The sequence below is a fragment of the Lissotriton vulgaris genome, chromosome 7, assembly GCF_964263255.1.
Source record: "Lissotriton vulgaris chromosome 7, aLisVul1.2, whole genome shotgun sequence".
Lineage (NCBI taxonomy): Eukaryota > Metazoa > Chordata > Amphibia > Caudata > Salamandridae > Lissotriton > Lissotriton vulgaris.
Genome location: NC_141695.1, coordinates 33,397,528 through 33,418,590, shown reverse-complemented (window position 1 = coordinate 33,418,590; position 21,063 = coordinate 33,397,528). Strand labels below are relative to the sequence as shown.

The following is a 21,063-nucleotide window of genomic DNA, read 5'->3' as shown; positions in this document are numbered from 1 at the left end:
GAAGTACGAGTTGATCTGACATGCCAGACTTCTGTCTCTTTCCGTCAGTGTAAATGTCAAATCCCCTGCACCCTCCAGTTTCACGTCAATCACACGTCATGCAGCTGCGCGCGCATCCAAGCTTCCGATTTCTGCTGACATTGCAACATTTCTGTTTAGTGCCACCCCCTTGTGACACCTACCTGTGACGTTTCTAGCACACACCTCTAGTACACGCCTAGTCCACGCCTACTGATTACGTACTAGTAACACGTGGATGCTGTTATCTTGTCCTCTCTCAGCTGTTACGCCTACTATATTGCTTTCTATGGTGTAAATTAAGTATATAAGCTATGTATTGTCAATAAAATGTAGCGCTCTATCCCTTCTTCCACCCCTGTGGTGGGAAGAACATGATATCCAGGTCTTGACCATTCCTTTTTAAGGAATAAAACCCCTAAGAACTCTAACACCACGGACTCTGGTTTTTTCTTTCCGATCTGAGTTATTATTGATTAAGTACTTACCTGCATAGAAATTAAGACGGTAAATTATATATTTACAACACAGCTCTTATTAGGGTGTGCCACAGATAGTCCCAGGAGACCCGATCAAACGCCTTTTCAGCATCTAACAGCATTACTGCCATCGGATCTCCTGTGACCTCGGTGGCATCAAACATGGTTATAAATTTCCGGGTGTGGTGTGTCGTCCCTCTTCCGGGAATAAAACTGTGTTGGTTGCTACTAACTAGGGCGCCTATTACTCCTGCGAATCTCGTTGCAAGGGCTTTCGAATATATTTTTGTATCATTGTTCATCAGTGTGATTGGTCTGTAGGACCCTGGCTCAATCGCCGGCTTCCCTTTTTTTAATATTAGAACAATATCTGCACCCCCCCAAGATTTTGGGATAGACTCCCCCGCCTGAGCAGCTTGAATCGTTCTACTTAAATCCTGCCCTAGACTCCCCCAAAAAGTTTTATAAAACTCTAAAGGGAGCTGATCCGGGCCAGCGGCCTTTCCTGAAGGGAGATTGCCCATAGCTTCTTTGATTTCAGTATAATCCAGCATCTTCTCTAATCCTTCTGCGTCTTCAGTAGATACCCTCTCAGCCGGGATTTCCTCAGAGTCTGAGTGTACCCTTCCATTTTCATTCCTAATCTCCCTGACAGTCCCAGCTGCCGCTATCTGCCTAGTGCACATAGCAAGAACATGTCCAACTTTTTTGCTAAACTCGTAGCATCTCTCCCTTCTAATAGTATAGTATTGGGCTGCCTTGTTTGCCAATTCATCCTCAGCTTCACTTTTTACTTTCATTAATTCTATGATTGATTGTTCTATCGGTTCACCCATTATTACGCACTTATTAAGCTGTTCCTTTGCCTCTAAGACGGCCCTCTCTATGGCGCTATCCCTAAGTCGTTCTACTTTCCGTTTATATGCGCTAAAGCTGCATGTCTCTCCACGGGCTCCGGCCTTAAAGGCGTCCCATATAACTCCCACCGGAGCACTCCCTCTATTATTCTCAAAGAACTCGCTAATCCATTTGGACATGTGCTGTATATAGTTATTATCCAGGAGGAGCCCTCTAGCCCTCTTTCAAATGTCCAAACCCTGCTTAATTATGTTCTCCCTTCTAGCTTCATTGTTAATATTAGGGGGTTGTGGTCACTGAAGATTCGTGGAAGCCTATCAATTTCTACTCTGGTCATTAAGTCATTGGATATCAAGAAATAATCTAATCGGACACATATACGATGTGGTGCAGAATAATATGTAAAGCCTGTTTGATCCGATCTAATTCTACCCCAGACGTCTTGCAGAATATTATTCTCTAAAAGATCAACCAAAGCTTTATGTACTCTTTTATTCCTACCTTTATAGCTTCTAGTCAGACCTACCCCCAGCCCCTCCGCCCCGTTAATGTTTAAGTCACCACCTATAATAACCTGAGGAGGCCAACCTGCTAACTCGGCATCTAAAAACTGTAAAATTTCTGGTTCATCCTGGGTTGAGCCGTAGACTGCCATCAAAGTTGTCCATACTCCCTCTATTAAGATCTCAACCATAGCCCATCTACCCCATTGATCTTCTAGTTTTTTTCCGAATACCACATTTTTACTCCTTGAGAGAATAGCTACCCCTCTATTTTTCGTCCCTTGCATAGACCTTGCTATTAAATGGAACCCCAACTGATTAAGACAGAACTCCTGGGTACTCATTATGTGCGTTTCTTGCAGGAATATGTAGTCTACATTCATCTGCCGCAATCGGACTGCTATCTTTTGTCTTTTTTGAACGTCGTTTAAGCCACATACGTTCCACGTTACAAATCTAAGAGACATATCTACTTTTTAAGGGACTACCGGCTGACTGCCCACTACTAATTACCAATCTTCCAAGCTTGTTCTTCGCTACTTCTATTTCAAAGATTCCCATTTTAATACTCTCAATTCATTCAGCTCGATATCCATACTCGTGCTTCCATTCTAGATCAAGTTCTTCATAATCCAGACAAATTCCAATGCCCATGTGCCCTGCCCCTGCTCCCCCCGTCCCCCACCCCAGACAACCCTCCCACAGAGACGCACCCCCCCTACAGGCAAATAGGTCCAAAGGACCTATGTCTGACCGACGATGCCTACAGGATGTCACGCCCTCCCTCCCCTGATTCTCTTAAACCATAAATTTCACTCATGGTGCTCCCCCCAAGATAATATTGAAGCCCATCTGCCCCCGTTATCACCTAGAACAGTGACACCCACCAGTACACCAATACACACCAATACACACCTACCCCTCTCCCCGACCCAAAGAAGAAATATACAGTCTTAACTCATAAGCCAAATATTTAAACAGGCAATAGGTTTCTCCTACTGCATAGTGTAATTAATCTCTTCTTTTTTACTACTTCTTACGGGAAATGTCTCTAATAGCAACATCTTGGGCGTCATGCTCCGCAAGCTCCGTATGTTGTGCCTTATGTTGACCTCTAGTTTCACGCAAAAAACTGAGGTACTCTTGCGCCATAATTTCAGAATAGAAGATCTTAAAGTTTCCGTTTAGACCAATCTTCAATCGTGCTGGAAACATAAGGTAAGCCTCACAACCAATGTTCTGAAAGGGAGTGATCATCTGTCTCATCCGCCATCGCCTTTCCACGGTGGCGTGGCAGAAGTCAGGATGAGGAAAATTAAATTTTACATGACCAATGTGTCCCCTGTATGTACCCCAACGTTTAGTGTATGTGCATGTCACCCATGCATTTTCCCTCTGTGGCCTGCAAAAATAATGCCTCTGCATTTCCGTCCCACATTAGGATGTCAGTTACCAAGTCTTCCATGAAAGAAACGTTAATTCTGCACTGAGGCCCATGTTGCCCATGTGTTTGCATTTTGCACTTTTAATATCGAGAGTAACCCATTTTGTGGCTCAGCCTGAGCCAGTCTCCGAATTAGGGTTTTCATGCATCCAGACACTCTGAGGGCTGCAGCTACGTATCCCTGACCTCTCACATACTTATGGCTAAGCAGAGAGGGGCCCAGCCCGGGGTGCCAAGACAGTATTTTGCACACAGTTATCTGCTTGCTCTACAGAATCACATTCCTGCCTGGTGAAGAAGGTAAACAGAATCCGTCTGCAGAGATAGGGCCTAGCCTCTCTGTCTCGGTTTCAGTGATTTACAGAGCTCGCATCCATAGAAAGCCCACGGCCTCCACACAATGAACGAAGAAATATATGCCCACACCGGCTCTTGGTGATGAGCGACCTTTGCTTCAGATAATACATCCCCGGACATAAGATATCAGATAATACCAGACGTGCTGGTCGTCCTGACACTGAAGGCCTCCCTACTAGACCGAAAGTCAGCTCCCCCCAGTCCCCACAGTTACACGTCAATTGCACGTCATGACCAAGTGCGCACACAAGTAGGGCAAAGTTCAAGCTGGCCATGCAACCCCCCTTCATGTATCCACCCACCTGTGACTCACCTATGACTCTTCAGGTGAACGCCCACATGTACGCCCTCTTGCACGCCCACATGCTCTTATCTCTCTCTTTCTCTTGCTCTGCCTGGAGCGCTCCTCCTCTATATGCAATTGAATATATAAATATTGTACTCTGTGAATAAAGTTTAGAAGACCCTTCCTGAACCTTAGTGGTGATGGAACCGATTCTCCCCTAACTCGAGTTATTGAAATAAAGCCCTTTTGAATCGGACACCACGGACTCTGCCTCTCATTTAATGCATGACCCATTGTTTAACTATAGAAATTATGACAGGGTAATACTTTATTTACCACAAGGATGGGCAAAGAAAACAACATCCTTATAGGTACGCTTTGCCTAGGGTTTTGCCTTGCTGATTATCTCTTCACGTAGTAAAAAGTTCCCTACATAGAATAATATTGCGCGGGGCTTACCCTGTGTCTCCTTCCGCGTCATCGGGAACCGGTGTGCCCGTTGTACCTCGTGCTCCCAATCCCATGAAGCTATCTCTGGAAAAGCACCCTTTAATAACTCAACAACAAATACCCGTACGTCCCCCCCCTCCTTTCCTTCCTGTACCCCAAGTAGTCTGACGTTGTTACGCCTTTGTCTGTTTTCGAAATCCTCCAGTTTCCAGAGCATGTCCGCTGTCGTCTTATCCTGATCTCTCTTAACGTCCTGTAGTTTAATGAAATCGTCCTCCAATTTTCCCGTTCTGTCCTCCACCTCAGATACTCTCCCGACCATTTCTTCGTACATTTTATTGATTTTATGTAAAGACGTTTGAATTTTTTTATCTGCATGTCTGGCTCTTCTGCTTGCCCTTTGACTCTCAGCACGAGCTTCACCCTGTATTTGCTTTAAAGTAGAAAACAGGACTTCAAAGTTAGAGGCACTCCCCTCAGGCCTGTGAGAGTTAGCATCATGGATACCCATATTTGTGTTCTCAGGCCCCCCCGTAGACAGTGTGTGACTTTCCAGTGTATTGTCCGAATCAAGTTTCCTTGCAACTGATTTCGCTGAAGCTCCCCGAGATGCTCTGGCCAAGTTCTTTCGTCTAGAGTTATTTTTAGCTTTACTCTTACATTTGGGTCTGCTGTTCTGCACTGGTTTATTAATCTCTATGGCAGCAGTCTTTTGTCTCGCTTTTGGGGCCTTTTGAACTGTCTCGTGCTCCAAATCAATAGGCTCTGTGTCGCTATCCAAAGAGATTGAAGCGCTGTCCGATTCTGACTGATTATCAATTTCTGAATCAGTACCCACTGCAGAGCCTACTGATGTTTCCAAATCTGAGTCTGGCTACAAGTCTGAACTGCTGTTCTCACTCTCATCCTCGTCATCTGCCTCATCATTGCCTGTGAAAAAGACATCCTCGCTGGGGGAAGCCAAATTAGATTATAAGACAATTGGTGTTTTTTTGCCAGTTTTATGGGTTAAATCTGCGTTTGTGTTTACAAAATTCTTAACCCCTGATTTAACTGGGTCGAGGGCTGCCTCTTCATCATCTACGATCTCTTGGATCAATTCTGGCGCTGATATTACATTGAATTGCCCATTCTTATCTGTCACGTCTGTATCAGCACAGGCTCTGGGTAATTCATGGGGTATCTCTGTCTCTTTAACTGCAGTTTCTTTTGTAATTTCTTTCGCCTTTAATTGCTCAGCCCGCCCCCTACCATGTCTGTAGAAAGCCCTGGTGATCTCGAGGGCTCTGTAACTTCACTGCGGCTAGCGGGCTCCACCAAGCAGTTCACTCCCTCAGTTGCTCCAGTCGCTTCCGTGAGGGTGCTAGGCCGCTTCTCTCTGCACAAGGACGCCAATGTCGGGACCGTGAACACCCGATGCGGAGCTGGCTGGACACTCGGTAAAGGTGAGAATGTTTCCACTATTGTAGTTTGACGAAGCGATGTCTCTCTCCCTACCACCTCGCCAGCAAAAGTCTGCGCCTCGTTGCTTTTTTTTTTAAGTGAAGCCGTCATCTTTTTCTTCTCCGTTTCTTTTTCTCGGATCTTCCGCACTTTGCTCTCCTTCGCAGCCTCTCGTCTCTGTTGCGCCTTTGATCTCGCTTTACCTCTCAGGTTAGAGGCTGGGGCGCTGGAATCGTCTGTGGGCGCTTCCTCTTCATCATTACCCCATCCATCTCGATCACGAGTTTTCTTGGGAGACCGCAGGAGCTTAGGAGCCATTACCCTTGATAGCTTCTTCCAATGAATCTGCCCAGACCACACAGTCCGTGCTGCAAAGAAGGAAATAACCTTGGATAGGGTCCTTTCCTTTAGCTGAGTTAAATATTCTGCTCGTACAGGCCAGAGAATAGACACTCCAAGCATCGCATTCAGCATCCAGCGTCCAACAGCTGTCTGTTCTCTTGTCTATTTCTCCGGTTTTCGCCGGTTTTATCACAGTGTCGCCTCGGTTTGATCTAGTATTCCATTTTCAAGTATTCCATATAGAGCGTCGACTGTGTAGATGGAGCTGATGGAAGAAAAAGCCAAGGGATGAGCACCAGATTAGCCAAAATACACCACCATCAGGAGGAGAGTCAGGCGTGACTTTCCTCTACAGCGTCTCGGCCGCTCTCTTGCCCACCAAGTTAGGACAAACCCTGATGTGTGTGGCATGTCCTAATAGTGAATTACAGCCATTTTCGTTTTTCACTATTGCAAGGCTACCTGTTCTCCATAAGCCAGAATGGGCTGTTAGAATTATTACATTTTAAAATCCTAACAGACTCAGAGAACATGGTAGAAATTCGAGTTTAGTATGCATGGACTCAGAATGATAAAATACATCTTTTAGTGAAGTTTATTTTAGTATTCTGTGTTTGCAAATACCACTTTTAGAAAGAAGGTATTTGCTTGCCTAACCTTTCAAGCCTGCTTCTGCTAGGTTGAGTATTCCTTTGTCTGGGTTTGTGAGTGACAGGGCTGGGGGATTCCAGGAGACAGGCTGGGGCAGCCCGGTGGTAAATAGAGAGATCTGAATCTAGATGGGAGGGAGGAGTTGCACCTGGGACCTGAATAGGGCTGGGCCTTCCCTCTACAATGCTGGCTCCACCCCCTGTGGTGCATCTGATGTCTCTGCCCTGCACACTGAAAGAAGAGAAGGAAAACTGTCAACAAAGGGCTCCAGGACTGTCCTTGCCTTCCACAAAATGTGGCTCCACCTCCTGTGGGGCGTCTGATGTGCCTGCCCTGCACTGTGAAAGGAAAGGAGAAGTCTGGTTAACAGAGTGCTTCAGAACTGGCTTGAACTGGGCACAGGCCTCTCTCCCCTCAGCGAACAAAGGATTTTGGGGTATAAATATTGGGACCCCGATTCCATGAAATTAGATCACTTCGGGACTTACTAAACAAAATCTCTGCTGAGGAGAGGAACCTGAAGAAACTAAGGAGAGACTATTCCCAAGCTGAAGTGCTGCTTGGCGGATTGGCCTGCAGTGGTTGCCTTACTGCCAAAGAGAGGAGAAAGAAGTTTGTGGACTTTACTCTGAACTTGTGCAAAGATCTCCAAAGGCTTGGAAGAGAGCTTGCCCCCTGACCGAAGTCCCAGGATCAGTGGACTTCACCAGACTTTGTGAATTGCTGCTGGAAACAAGTGGCTACAGAGGCAGGGAGCTGTGACCGACTCTCATGACCGGCCCGGTGTTCTATAGGCACCACATCAAGCAATGTCCGCCTCGAACAACGCAAGCTCTGTGCTCACCGACTCCGTCCTGACGCTGTCACCGAGCCGTAGCCTGCACCGCGACTGGAAGGACGCCGCGACGTGCAACGCCTCGCTACACCAAATCGAAGTATTCTGACTGACGCGGTCCCTGCTGCTGACTTCAAGTGCTGTGACTACACGGAGTTGGGCATCGCCTCACATGCTTTGCGACGCACTGCCCGACTCGCACCGCTGTCCGGACTGATCAACGCCAGATCCCGACCTTCGGCTCGTTCGCCGCACCGCAAGCTGCAAACACCGCATCGAAGCACCGTCTCGCCCTTCAATGCAAACCTTGGATCCACTGAGTCTGTCAACGGGCCACTGCCTGCACCGGATCGAGGGACAACGCATCCTGCAACGCTTCCTCTCTGCACCACAACGATCACCGGAACCGGCTCACACATCAATGCCGGCGGCCCCAAGTAAAAGGCGTGTGACTGAGTCTGTCGACATTTGAGGGGGTCCGTACCGAACCGGTCCGCTGGATTTGCTAGACACTATTATTTTCAACAACGCTGTAGCCAGACAAGGCTCTCGACTCGCACAGAACCTTGATTTAAGCCTTTTACCAAAAATCTTGAAATCTAATAGTACTGTGGATTCTTTTTGTTGTTTATTGGTCTTGTGGTAACTCTATATCAAATATACTTATTTTTGATATAAAACTTTGTGTGGTGACCATTTGTAGTGTTGTCACTGGGTTACTGTATGTGGTCACAAATGCTTAACTTACACCGCCTCTGAAATAAGTCTTGACTGCTCGCGCCACGCTACCTAGAGGGTGAGTAGGGGTTATTTTAGGAGTGTAATCCCCCTTACTCTGACTAGAAGAGAGGGTCCCTATTTGTCACAAGTACCTACATGTGCCAACCAGAGACCCCCAATTCTAACAATACGTCATTGAATTACTTATGCCCTAGTGTTCCAAACAACACTGCAGAATTATAAGACTTTGAATTACTAACGTCCTAGTGCCACAAGCAACACTGCGGAATCATACGTCATTGAATTACTAATGTCCTAGTACTGCAAACAATACTACAGAATCATGTCATTGAATTACTAATGTCTCTTTACCCCCAAACAACACTGCAGAATCATGTCATTGAATTACTAATGTCCCTTTACCCCAAAACAACACTGCAGAATCATACGTCATTGAATTACTTGTGTCCTAATACCCCACACAAAACTACGGAATCATAGGCCATTGAATTACCAATGTCCTAGTACCCCAAATAAAACGACAGAATCACAAGGCATTGAGTTACTACTGTCCTAATACCCCAAACAACACTGTGGTATCCTAAGTTGTTGAATTACTAATGTCCTTTGACCCCCAAACCACACTGCAGAATCATATGTACCTGAAATACTAACATGCTAGTACCCAACAACTTGCTGTAGCAAACCATTTGGTGAAGGAACACTTTCCTACATTTTGTACACATTTGTCTCCATCCCTGAAACAAGCTATATAAAGAAGCCTCAGTGAAATTAAGGGCAGGTTAGTGTTACAGCTTGGAAACATTTTAAGTACACAACATTCGGAGGGAAGAGCTGTGGGTTTTACAATTCCTAATAACAATTTGTAGACCAGTGTAAGTCATTCAACACCCATATTCAAACTGGTCATCCGCCATGGTCAGAGATGGCTGAATGTGCTAATTGATGGGCATTTAACATAGGTTTTGAGTGGAACAATGATTGTCTTTCATATTGCAGTGGTAGAAAGACTGGTCTTTGAATCTGGTATTCAAAGAGACAAGTTTCTTATCCTTCATACTCTTGGAGGTAGACTTCTTGGATCGGAGCAGTGCCCTGTTAATGCACGGGTCTTGAATACAAAGACATTTTCTATGCCAGGATGTAGAAGCAACTTCTAATAGAAAAAAATAAAATATATGACTAGAAAAATTTCTGCATTCCTGCAGAAAACACGTTAACAATCATGAGGAAATTGCTGATGCTCTCTCCAGGGGATGAAGAGAGATGCCGTAAGCTAGCATTGCCTTCCTATAAGAGCAACATTCCCCCAGCATAGCCGTGCCTGTACCCTGCCTGACTCTGTCATGGCTTCTTTCCCTTGGAAGAGCAGACACTGATGTATATGTTATGTTAGGTGCCATTTGTAAAACGCCGAAGCTTCCTGGCGCTATATGGTTTTCATGGGCTAACCTTAACAAAAGGTGCATTAACCTGGACCTTTTTCTCAAGGCATTAGTGCCTTCAGTGGATAAAAAGGCAGAAATCAGTAGTAAAATTTGGGGGATTTGTTAGGCAGATAGATTTTCTAGCGATCACACTCCAAATTGATAAATTCCAGCTTTCCCCAGAATTAGACTCAGAGCATCAAACCACCAATGATTCTACATTCACCGGCTACCATGTTATTTCTTGACCTGCATTACAGAGACTCCTCGCAGTTCCATAGCGTCTTACCTCTATTGCGTAGCTTCTTGTCTTCTGCAAGTTTTTAAGGTTTCCTCTTTTTTCTCCCTTAATTGCTCCACGTCCTCTGTACTTTACGTGAAATAGCTAAAAAGTATGAAGATTTTTTAGAAAGCATTTGAGATGTGCGTTGCTTCCAGGCAGCAGAAAAAATGCAGCAACATTTTAATCTCGGTGCAGCCAGATATTGTTTCTTCAGTAAGGGGTTGATTACGAGTCTGGTGGTCCACGGACTGCCAGCCTTGCAGGGGCATCGTGGTAGCGGTCTTCCAACCACCCTATTATGACTTGGGCCATCAGACCTCACTAGGACTGCCGCATCTGCCAGAGGTCAGCGTTCATTGGTGGTTGCATGGTGGTCTTTAGGCCACAATATGCTTGGTGGGACTGTTGTGGTCCCGCCAAGCGCATTACGAGTTTCCTCTCTGCCACGGTTTTCATGGATGTACCTCCTCCATGAAAACCGTGGTAGAGAGGAATTAAAGGGGCCCTACAGGGCTTCCTATTGCCTCAGGGCCATGGGGGAATGCAGGAGTGCACATGGTGTGTTCCCCTGAGTGCATACACCCCCGATCCCTGCACGGCAGGGACTGCAGCAGTTCATGCTGTACAGGTACTGGCTTCACGTTCCCATTGTGATGCCTATTTCATAGGCATCACCCTGGGAGTGCCAAAGAACCTCCCACCAGAAGTAAGAAAATTCATAATTTGGCAGGCACTTTGCACATGGGTTTGGCGGTGCGGCACTGGGCGATCCCTCCTCCTCACCATCAAACATGTAATCAGGCCCTAAGTGTCTTGGTTCTACTTGTGTTCTGAGAGAAATAAGTCAATCTCTTTCTAAATATACGCTACTCCCTGAAGCATGGATGGGCAACAGGTGATGCCGGCAGCAGTTGTTGACTTTTGCAGAGACAAACAGAATGTGCTGTGCAAATTCAGCACTGAATGTTTACTTAGCAAGGATGTAAATCACTTTTTTGTATCTAGACGTGACATAGGTACTCTAATCTGATTTCTTGTTTTGTTTCCTCCAACAGAGATCCTTTTAGACACAACCACAGAAACCTCTGAGATTGGCTGGGTGACGTACCCGGATGGCGGTGTGAGTATTAATACCACATGTTTGATTCTATCCTTGTTTGTATTAAAGTGAAAAATACAGTCACTATTACTGATGCAGCATAGTGCAGTCAAAGACAGCAGCATCTGCTAGACATGTGTCCAGGGGATAGACTACTCTGGATTTCATACTTTTAAAAGTGTTCATGTTTTATATACATACGCAGAATGGATGCGCTCAATGATAAAGGACAGCAGCATTTGTGTTTTTTTAAGCAGCAAGACTGCCCCCGTAACACCGGTGCCCACTTTCAAACACTTCAACCCAGCATTATCTCATGTCTGTTTCAACCCCCCAAGTAAAATGGATTTTGAAATGATTAGCAAATCCAGTCATGTGAATTCCAGGTAGCAAATAATTGTGTGCTAATGGGCTGAAGCTGACAGCAGCACATCAGTGTTACATGTTATCTGCACTAAAGCCACCTGGCAGGTTGTTTTTCAAAAGCCTATTTTATTAACAACAACAACAACACCATCACTGATACTACGACCACCTATACCACCAGCATGACCAATACCACCAATGCCACAACCACCACCAATACCACCCCCACCACCACCAGTAACACCGCCACCACCCATATCACTACCACCATTACCACCACCAATACCATCATCAATTACACCAATACCACCACCACCAATACCATCACCAATAACACCAATACCAGCACCATAAAGCACAGCCTGCCCTGAACCAGGAGGTGAAGCCAGGGTCTTACTACAACTGGAGTGTTTTTTCTTTGGCCAAGATAGCAATGACATTATGCAATGCCACACTGCACACTCAAATCACAGAAAGGGCAGGAAAGAGCCCCCCCTCCCGCTCTTCCTCCTGAGCCGCGTCAGTGTAACTACAGAGCGAAAGGTATTTGAGTGCTTTCTTAGTGTTTATAGCTCGAATCATATGTAACTCTCACTTAACACTTTGTGTTTGTGTAATTTACACTTACACATCTTCTTCACTGCATTATTTATCACTACTTTGAAAACGTCACAGGCTGGTCTCTTCCTCTGATATTTACAATCTAACAAGTGGTCGAGAAGGCCCTTTATTGCAATGCAAGTGGTCTTGCATTTGCGAGAGTTTAAGCTATTAGTATTGCATATGACAATGCCTTTTATATATGTTTTAAAACCCAAAGCTTAAATAAAAGGCATTGTCATTTACAAGGCCAATAGCTCTAACCCGGGTGAACGCGAGACCGATTGCATTGCAAATGCTTGTTTTAACATTTGTATCACTCTGTGGGTCTAGGTAACCTCAAACTATAATAGGTTAATCGTGAAGAAAATCAGTGACTTGCACATGACGCTCAGCTGTTCCTTTTTGGCAGAAAAGGGTAATGCTATGTGGATTGTCAGGTTATCGTATCGTTTGCATAATTATGCGAAATTTCAGAAAAATTACACAACATTACCCTTAATTTCTCAAAATGCAAATCCACCATATTGTGCTATATTTTAGCACATAATGCATCCACGGATCATCCCCGGATCCTATTATGGCGCATAAAATCACTGCAGACAGCAGCGGCTCGTGTCCTGTTGTTCCTGTGTGTTTGTGGCAGATTTCTGTCATGAATGGTGCATTCGCTGTAAATATATACCGCAGATGGTGCAAAATGAAGTGACGTGGAATAATGAATGACGTGCTGGAAGACCCGTATTCATCAGTGCAGCAGGAGCAGTGACACCTGCGTCCAGGTTGTGATGGACTCCATTTATTTTACCAGTGACTCAGGGGACCCTTTTCCCTGTTTGCATTGGGGCCCTTGACACGTAGGCCAAGGAACTTTTTAAGTGAACTTCTTAGCCAAAAATGCATCTTTAAATGACTTACAATATTTTATTGATTTATTATGTTTTAATATATATAGTTCTAAAATTAGCTAACATTTAACCATGTGTTCGGAAATATAACTTTTCTGTTTTCGTGCAAAAGTCTGGGCATGCAGCTTATCCTCACAGATCCTACACACAGCTCTTCTACGAGCAGTCTAATGTGTGATTTAACCCCTTCCACGCGGGGCAAATTCCTCCGCGGATTAGGGAGAGGGGGGCCGCGTGTGGCGCTGTGGTGCTGGTGACGAGCCCAGCTCATCATGCTGCACAGTGGAGCTGTGCTCCTGAGCTCGTCACGACTCCACACACTCCCATCGAAGGCCTGCGCAGGAGGGGAATTAGCCCCTCATGGGCGTTCCGCAGCAGTTATGAAGAGCTCAGCTCGTCATGAGCACAGCTCCACTGTGCCTTATGACGAGCTGAGCTCGCCATAAGTGCCGAAGGGGTTAATATAGAGCTAAATGTATTCTTTCTCTCCTAGGTTTAATACAGTCTGACTGCATGAATTAATATTCCAATTAAAGACTACTATATGTGGGTCAAGATTCCTTTTATAGATCTCAGGCACAGTAGTACTCACCATACTGGAATGTAACAACTGAGACCAGATACAGAGGCACTTGATAATGGGACAAACATATGTAGACGGAAGTTCTTTCTGTACTTCTGTTGGCACTGATGCCCATTTGGAAGAGAGGTGTTTTCAGTATCTCAGATAGTGGATCCATTACGCGCTCTGCTATAGGTGGATATAATTGTTGTAAACACGGACACAGGAGACATAAGTCAGCATCAAGCCAATGGTTTATTCCTAGTAACAATGTAGGAAAACCCGACCAGCAGCGCCGGGAATCAAACTGCCTCTAACGGCTTCAGAAGAGAACCCTCAGCCCACGGCACAAAACCAGTGAGCAAGAGCCCAGCGCGAGCCACAGGCTTGAACAATGAAAGTGCATAAGATGAACATAACACATTTACCTTTAACAATAAAATAACAGAGATAAACATGAAGAATAAAGAATATGTGAAAACATCCCATATACAATTGTCATGTGAAAACATACCATATACAATAGTCACTAACCACTCCTTTCCTAAACATTCAAACAAAATCTTTTAAATATGCAGGTGAATTCCTTTTACGAATTGATCTACTCTCCTCATTGTCAACAACCCTTTGAAAATCTGACTGTAGCAAATTTAAGTTTGGTTGTTTATCTTTCTTTTGATATAGAGCAACTCTTGTTTATCTTTCTTTTGATATAGAGCAACTCTGTGGAGATTCCAAGTTTGACCATTTTGTAACCTAACATAGTTACCATTTGCTGATCTAACCTGAAAAGGCCCCCTGATTTTGTTGAACATTCTATGATTTCCACCAGGTTTCACTTTAACCAAGTCACCTTCAGATATGTTTGTTCTGTTAAACTTACTTATATTGTGATCCACCCCTACAGCTGCCTTCTGCAACCACATAGGAACTAACTTTGGACCTGCTGCTCTCCCTCTCATAAGTTCAAAAGGCATCTGAATGACCTGTCCACCTTCAGGCGTGCTATTAAAACGTTCTTGTTCCCTGTCTCTGAGTAGCCGCCCCCCCCCCTTTTCTTTTCTCATCTTGTGTGTTATGTTATAGTACCTGTCTAAGCACCAGGACGCCCCTTGGCTGGGGCATCTGTGCGCTATAAAAATAATATTAACATAACATAACAAAACATCTTAGTCACATTCTGATGTATCGTGGTTCGATACGCCCAAAGCATTTCCTTTATCTCTTTTTTAACAGAACGATTCAAAGCCAAAGCAAGTTGCATAGTGCCCTTGACCAATCTATTCACTCTCTCACAAAGGCCATTGCTCTGTGGGTTGTATAACGAAGTACGCAGATGTTTCAATCCCACATGATCAAAATAATTTTCCATCTCCCTAGACGTAAGCTGTGTCCCATTATCTGACAAAATCATAGAGGGAATCCCTTCTCGTCTGAAAATCTCAGTAAGTACCTTAATAGTGGATTGTGTAGTAATACTTCTCATGAATGCCACCTCCACCCACTTAGAAGTCGAATCCACCAACACCATTGCAAATTTTTCACTGTCCTGTAGTTCATGAAATGGACCTATAAAATCAATGCAAATTTTCTTCCATACGCCTTCCTCAGACACCACCCGTCCAAATGAATGATTACTTGCACCTACTTGTAACCTTTTCTTTGACTCCCTGCAAAGCTCACATCGCTCCACCCACGATTTAACCTGGGAATCTATGCCCGGCAACCAAAAATTTTCTTTAAGACGTTTGGCAGTGAGCGTTTGGCCCAAATGACCTTCCTGAGACTAGGCAATTATACGCGGTCTAAGAGATTCCGGTGGTATATACTTTTCACCTCTCACCAAAATAAAATCTCCTTGCATTGAGATTTCATCTTGCAATTGGACGTAAGATCAAAGACTAGATGGCACTGTACTTTGTCTAGACACATCCTCCTTACACATCTTAATTTAACTGCCCATAATCTGGTCTTTTTTCATGGCCTCCATCCACTACTCCTTGGATATAGAACTAGGTAAATCTCATGTCAAGTCCTCTAAGTATGCAACCACATTTTCAGTTACAAACTCTCTTGACTCTGCCTTTGTGTCTGGCAACCTTGACAAACAATCTGCAACACTATTGCACCAACCTGGCACATACTCAACATTGCACATAAAGTCCTGCACACTGACTGCTAGTCTGGCTAGTCTTCCCGAACAATTTTTGATACCTGCTGGAGCTAACACTTTCAACAAAGGTTTGTGGTCAGTCCTAAGTGTAAATGAGATTCCCCACAAATAAACCCTAAAATACCTCGTAGCCCATGCAGCTGGCAATGCCTCTCTCTCTATGACGTGTAATTTCTCTCACTCTCAGTGACAGAACGAGACGCAAAGGCAACCGTGTTTTGCTGTCCAGCATTTTTCTGTGTTAGGACTGCCCCAATGCCCACTGAACTTGCATCCACGGTGAGGATAATGGGTAAGGATTGTACAAAGCTGGAAAGAATATTTGCATTTAAGATATTTTCCTTGATTAAGTTAAAAGCATTTTTTTGTTCGGTTCCCCAAACAAACCTTTTTCCCTTTCTTAAGATATTCCTCAAAGGTTCAACTTTATCTGCAAAATTTCTCACAAATTACGCATAGTATTCCACCATGCCCATAAATTATCGCAACTTGTCTTTGTCATCTGGCTCTGATACATTACATATGGCACTAACTAAATCTTGCTTAGGTTGAGTCCCACTCCCACAAACATGGTATTCCAGATAGTCCAACTCTTTGGCCGCAAATACATATTTCTCTTTGTGCAGTGTCAATCCTGACTAGGAAAGACATGTTAAAACTTTATCCAACATTGAATTATGATCAGTTGAATCTAGGCCATGAATCAAAATGTCATCCTGAAAGAAGACTACTTTGAGGACATCTGTAATAATTCTCTGAAAGGTATTTGCCGCAGTACATAATCCAAAAGGAAGTCTTTTAAATTGATACGTGCCCTCAGGAGTGATGAACGAAGTGCATTCCTTCGAGTTTGGATGAAGCTTAATTTGATGGTACGTGCTTCGTAGGTCGAGCTTCGAAAATACTCTTCCACCCGCCAAACTCAAAACAATCTCATTAATATTTGGAAGTGTGAAATTGTTCATTATTATTGCTGTGTTTAAGCTCCTCATGTCCACATAGAAACGTAAAGATTGATCCTGTTTCTGCGTGATCACAACTGGACTCAACCATTGCGTGGCTTCTACAGGCTCAATTATATCATCATCAAGCAATTGTTTAATGATCTTTCTCACCTCATCTCTAGCAGATAAAGGTATCTTACGTGCAACTTGTTTAACTGGTACAATACACTTTCTGGTTTTAATGACATGTTGATATCCATTAGCCTCTCCCAATGATGTACCAAACACTTTTGCATGTCTGCTCAAAATATTTTCTAAATCCTCCGGCACATTACACTCATTATCACCATTGACACACATAACTGGTGGATCAGCCCTTGGATCTACTCTGATATTTAGATCGTACCGGTGTAACCAACCTAAAATTGCATGACCATGAGAAGAAACATAAATCTTACCCTGGATGACTCTCGCTTTGAATGTAATACGTGCCTCAAAGAAACCAAGCACACCAATGCTTACTCCCTGATATCATTTTAAAATCACGCTTGACGTAACCAACTCAGCCTTTTGTATAAGAAGCATCATATAACCTTTTAGGAATTATCGTATATAACGAACCTGTATCCACCATGAGTGACAGGATATCCCCATTTACCTCAAAATCTGCTTTTGGATGAGATAAAACAATATTCTCAGTATTATTACGGTCCCTTGCAGATGTGATCATCATGACCTCTGCTTTATCATCAGTTGCCTCGCACTCTATCATTGCAACCTTCTTTGATGTACCAGTCCTACACATACGTGCGAAGTGTCCCTTTTTCCAACATTTTAAACAATCTTTGGTTAAAGCCGAACAATTCTTTGAATCTGCCAGATGAAAAGAGCTACCACACCTATTGCACGAGCATGCACTTTGTTTATACTTGCTTTGTACTGCGAGCTTAATGTACGAGGTAGTGGCCTTGCCCCCCTTAATTTCTACCCCTTGTCTTGCATTTATATGATTAACAGACTCACATGTATCACTCTGTAAAGTAGCAACATCTTGATTATTGACTTGTTGAATCGTTTTTAATTCTTTCATGCATCTGTCTCTTTCTTCCGCCACCTTAGCAATAGTAATAGTTTCTGTAAGGGTGGGTTCCTAGCAGCCCATAACTTTTCCTGTGTTTTTTTACTGTAACACTGCACAATTAATTGATCTCTAATCATATCATCTTGTATATTACCAAATTTACATTTTACTGACAACTCTCTCAATCTAGAAACAAACTCATCTATAGTTTCATTTTGCTTTTGTGGTGCAGTATAGAATTTGTGCCTACGCATAACTATGTTCTCTTGCTTCGCGAATCTAGTGTACAACCTAAATAATGCATCCTTATAGACATCATCAATTCAACTGGTGGATTTGGAAGGTACTTGAAAACTCTTTGACCCTCTTTTGCTAGTGCTCCCAACAGTAACGCCCTCTTTCTGACAGAAGAAAACTTTGTGCCATCTAAGGTCACAATATAATTTTCAAAGGCTTCACACCAGTCATGCCATTCCATAGATGGTTCCCCTGGGACACTCAAAAAAGGATCTGGAGCTTGAATTGAATTGCTGACATTCATTTTCAACATAAACTAACTTTGCAATAAGATTTAAAGTGAGTGTATCACAGTTGTCAATAAGAGTCAGTGTGTGTATCACAGTTGTTGATGATGTGACACACTTGATATCAATGTGTGTGCGTCACAGTCGTAGATGCATAGAATTTGCTGCACAGCGTAATGTCTGTGTATGTATCACAATTGTAAATGATATGACACACCCGATGTCAATGTGTGTGTGTCCCAGTCGTGGATGTAAGCAAATGTCCTATTTGCGCAGCGTAACGTCTGTTATAACTTCTCCCAATCAATGCTCGCCTGAAGCATCTGATCTCATCCAATCTCAAAGCTCACTGTGCACGAGTGTGTTCCTTATCGTGTGTTTTATAAGCAGATCCACTCACAAAACATTGCCGTTTTAACAAAATTGCCCTTTTAATTTCACATGTTTCTTGACATACGAGCGCACGCCACTCGCATTACTCGCCCTTGAGACTGAGTCAGGCTCATGTTGAGTTAGGTTCACGTTTGTAACTTCTGATAGTCAGTGCCTGCTTTCATCGACAGACGGCAGCGCCGATTAAAGACGCCTCCTAGCCGATTTTAGCGCAATTGTGTTTTTACTGTAATTTGATTTAAAAATTTGCATTTTACTCTATTTTTAATCTGAATTGAATTGTCACTAATTACTGTGTTGCACTCACCTATTGCCCTGGCGGGTTCCCCGTTCCACCGCCGAAAGTTCAGTTTGTGTGGAGGGAACTTGGCGCCACAACCGGAAGCGTCCCCACACCACTTCCGGCTGACACGAAGGTCAGCTCTCTAGTTGCTCCCCCATATTAGCCAATGCCTCCTGTCTCGCGCAGTGGACACGCGCAGCGGGCGCGCCCCTTCGTGTCAAAGGTAAGCCCGTCTGCGCCCGTCCGCACCGGGACCGGCCCAGGGCCATACCCCCTGGTCAGGCTCAACCACCTGTTAACCTCCCGAGGATCACGTACACGTCAGCGTATTTGCTAGCTTTTAGGATGCCCTCCAATGTATTACACTGTCCACCACAGGCCCTCTGTTCTGATCCCATTGGAGGCCCTTTTAAATGCTCTTTTTGCATAACTGACCCCCCTCATTCTTCGCCCAGACCATTACAAGCCGCGCTTATTAACGTACGTTCTCTCCCAAAACATAAAATAGAGATACTAGAGTTTATCACCACCCACTCCCTTGATCTACTCTTCATCACAGAGACTTGGGGTGATAATGCCTCAGGGCCGGATTTCAGGGCCGCTTTACCGGACAGCTTCTGTGCAAGTCGCCAAGATAGAACGAAAAAAAAAGAGTGGCGGCCTAGCCATTATTCATAGAGACCATCTCCGCATAAAAACCACAGCCCTTAACCACACAGTATGTGAATCACTCACCTTCCCCATTGTTCTTTCCAATAATCAGTCCTTTATCGGTACCTTGCTATACCGCCCACCAGGTCCTCGAACCAATTTCCTCGCAAACCTCAATAATCTCATTGAAACCGCAGCAGGAACCCCCCACTACACTATATTAGGGGACTTTAACTTTCACCTAGAATCCCCCACAGATAATGATACATCCCTCCTTACTAACGACTTCCTGGCAGTTGGACTCCGCCAAATTGTCACCACACCCACACATAAAGCGGGCCACACCCTTCACGGCATATTCTCTAACAACCCAGACATTACGGTTCCTACCACCATTCCCCTCACTTGGACGGATCACTTGGCTGTCCTCTTCAACATCAATCCAAAAAGTCCTTTTCCGACTCATGCTAAACACGCCACCCTGTCGACTACCAGAGATTGGAAAAAGATTGACATTCCCCTTCTCATTTCCACTTTGACAAACTCTCTCAACACTATGGAGTCTGACCCGGAATTAGCATCAAATAATTATCTTACTCACCTTAACGCTGCCTTCAGTACTTTGGCACCCCCTAAATCTACCTTTCGAAACCGAAGAACCCCTTCCGCCCCTTGGTTCTCGGAATCTCTTCGTCTACAAAGACAATACTGCAGAAACTTCGAGAGACATTGGCGAAAGCACTATCACCCGCAGGATAAACAAACCTACAAGAATGCTTTCGCCAACTATAAACAACTCATATTTTCTGAAAAAAGCAACTATTATGTCACCCAAATCAACTCTGCAAATTACTCGGCAAAAAAACTTTTTTAGGTGGTCAATCATCTTTCTAATTCCCCTGACCCTCCTCCAGACACCTCCCAATCCCTCTGTAACTCCCTGGCCAATTTCTTCTCTGAGAAAGTCACTTCCATCTTCTCTGTCTTCACCCCCCACCCCTGTTCTGCTAAAAACGTATCCTCAGACGCTTCTACCTCAGACTCCGCCACCTTTCTTAAATTCTGTCTGCCCCCCATTGAACAAATCTCACAGTTAATCTGCGCTACTAAATCAGGCTCACCCTTGGATCCTTGTACTCCGTCCATTCTCAACCTCATTCCAGAGGTCATCGCCCCGGCCATTGCAAATATTTGCAACACTATATTCCATACAGGCTTTTACCCTTCGATGTGGAAAAATGCCATTATTAGGCCATTGTTAAAGAAACCAAATCTTGACCCCGCAGCACCAGCCAGCTACAGACCTATTGCATGTCTTCCGTTTCCCTCCAAAATCTTTGAAAGCATAATGAATAGACAACT

At 44.2% G+C, this 21,063-nt stretch overlaps 1 protein-coding gene across 1 annotated transcript in view; it reads left to right on the top strand.

Moving 5' to 3' along the window:
- LOC147700600 (ephrin type-B receptor 5-like) overlaps nt 1-21,063 on the top strand; it is a 276,679-nt gene that overhangs the window by 29,545 nt on the left and 226,071 nt on the right. Inside the window, exon 2 of the mRNA XM_086929705.1 lies at nt 11,173-11,237. Within this exon, the coding sequence (XP_086785831.1) occupies nt 11,173-11,237 (65 nt within the window). The remainder of the gene's footprint in view (nt 1-11,172; nt 11,238-21,063) is intronic.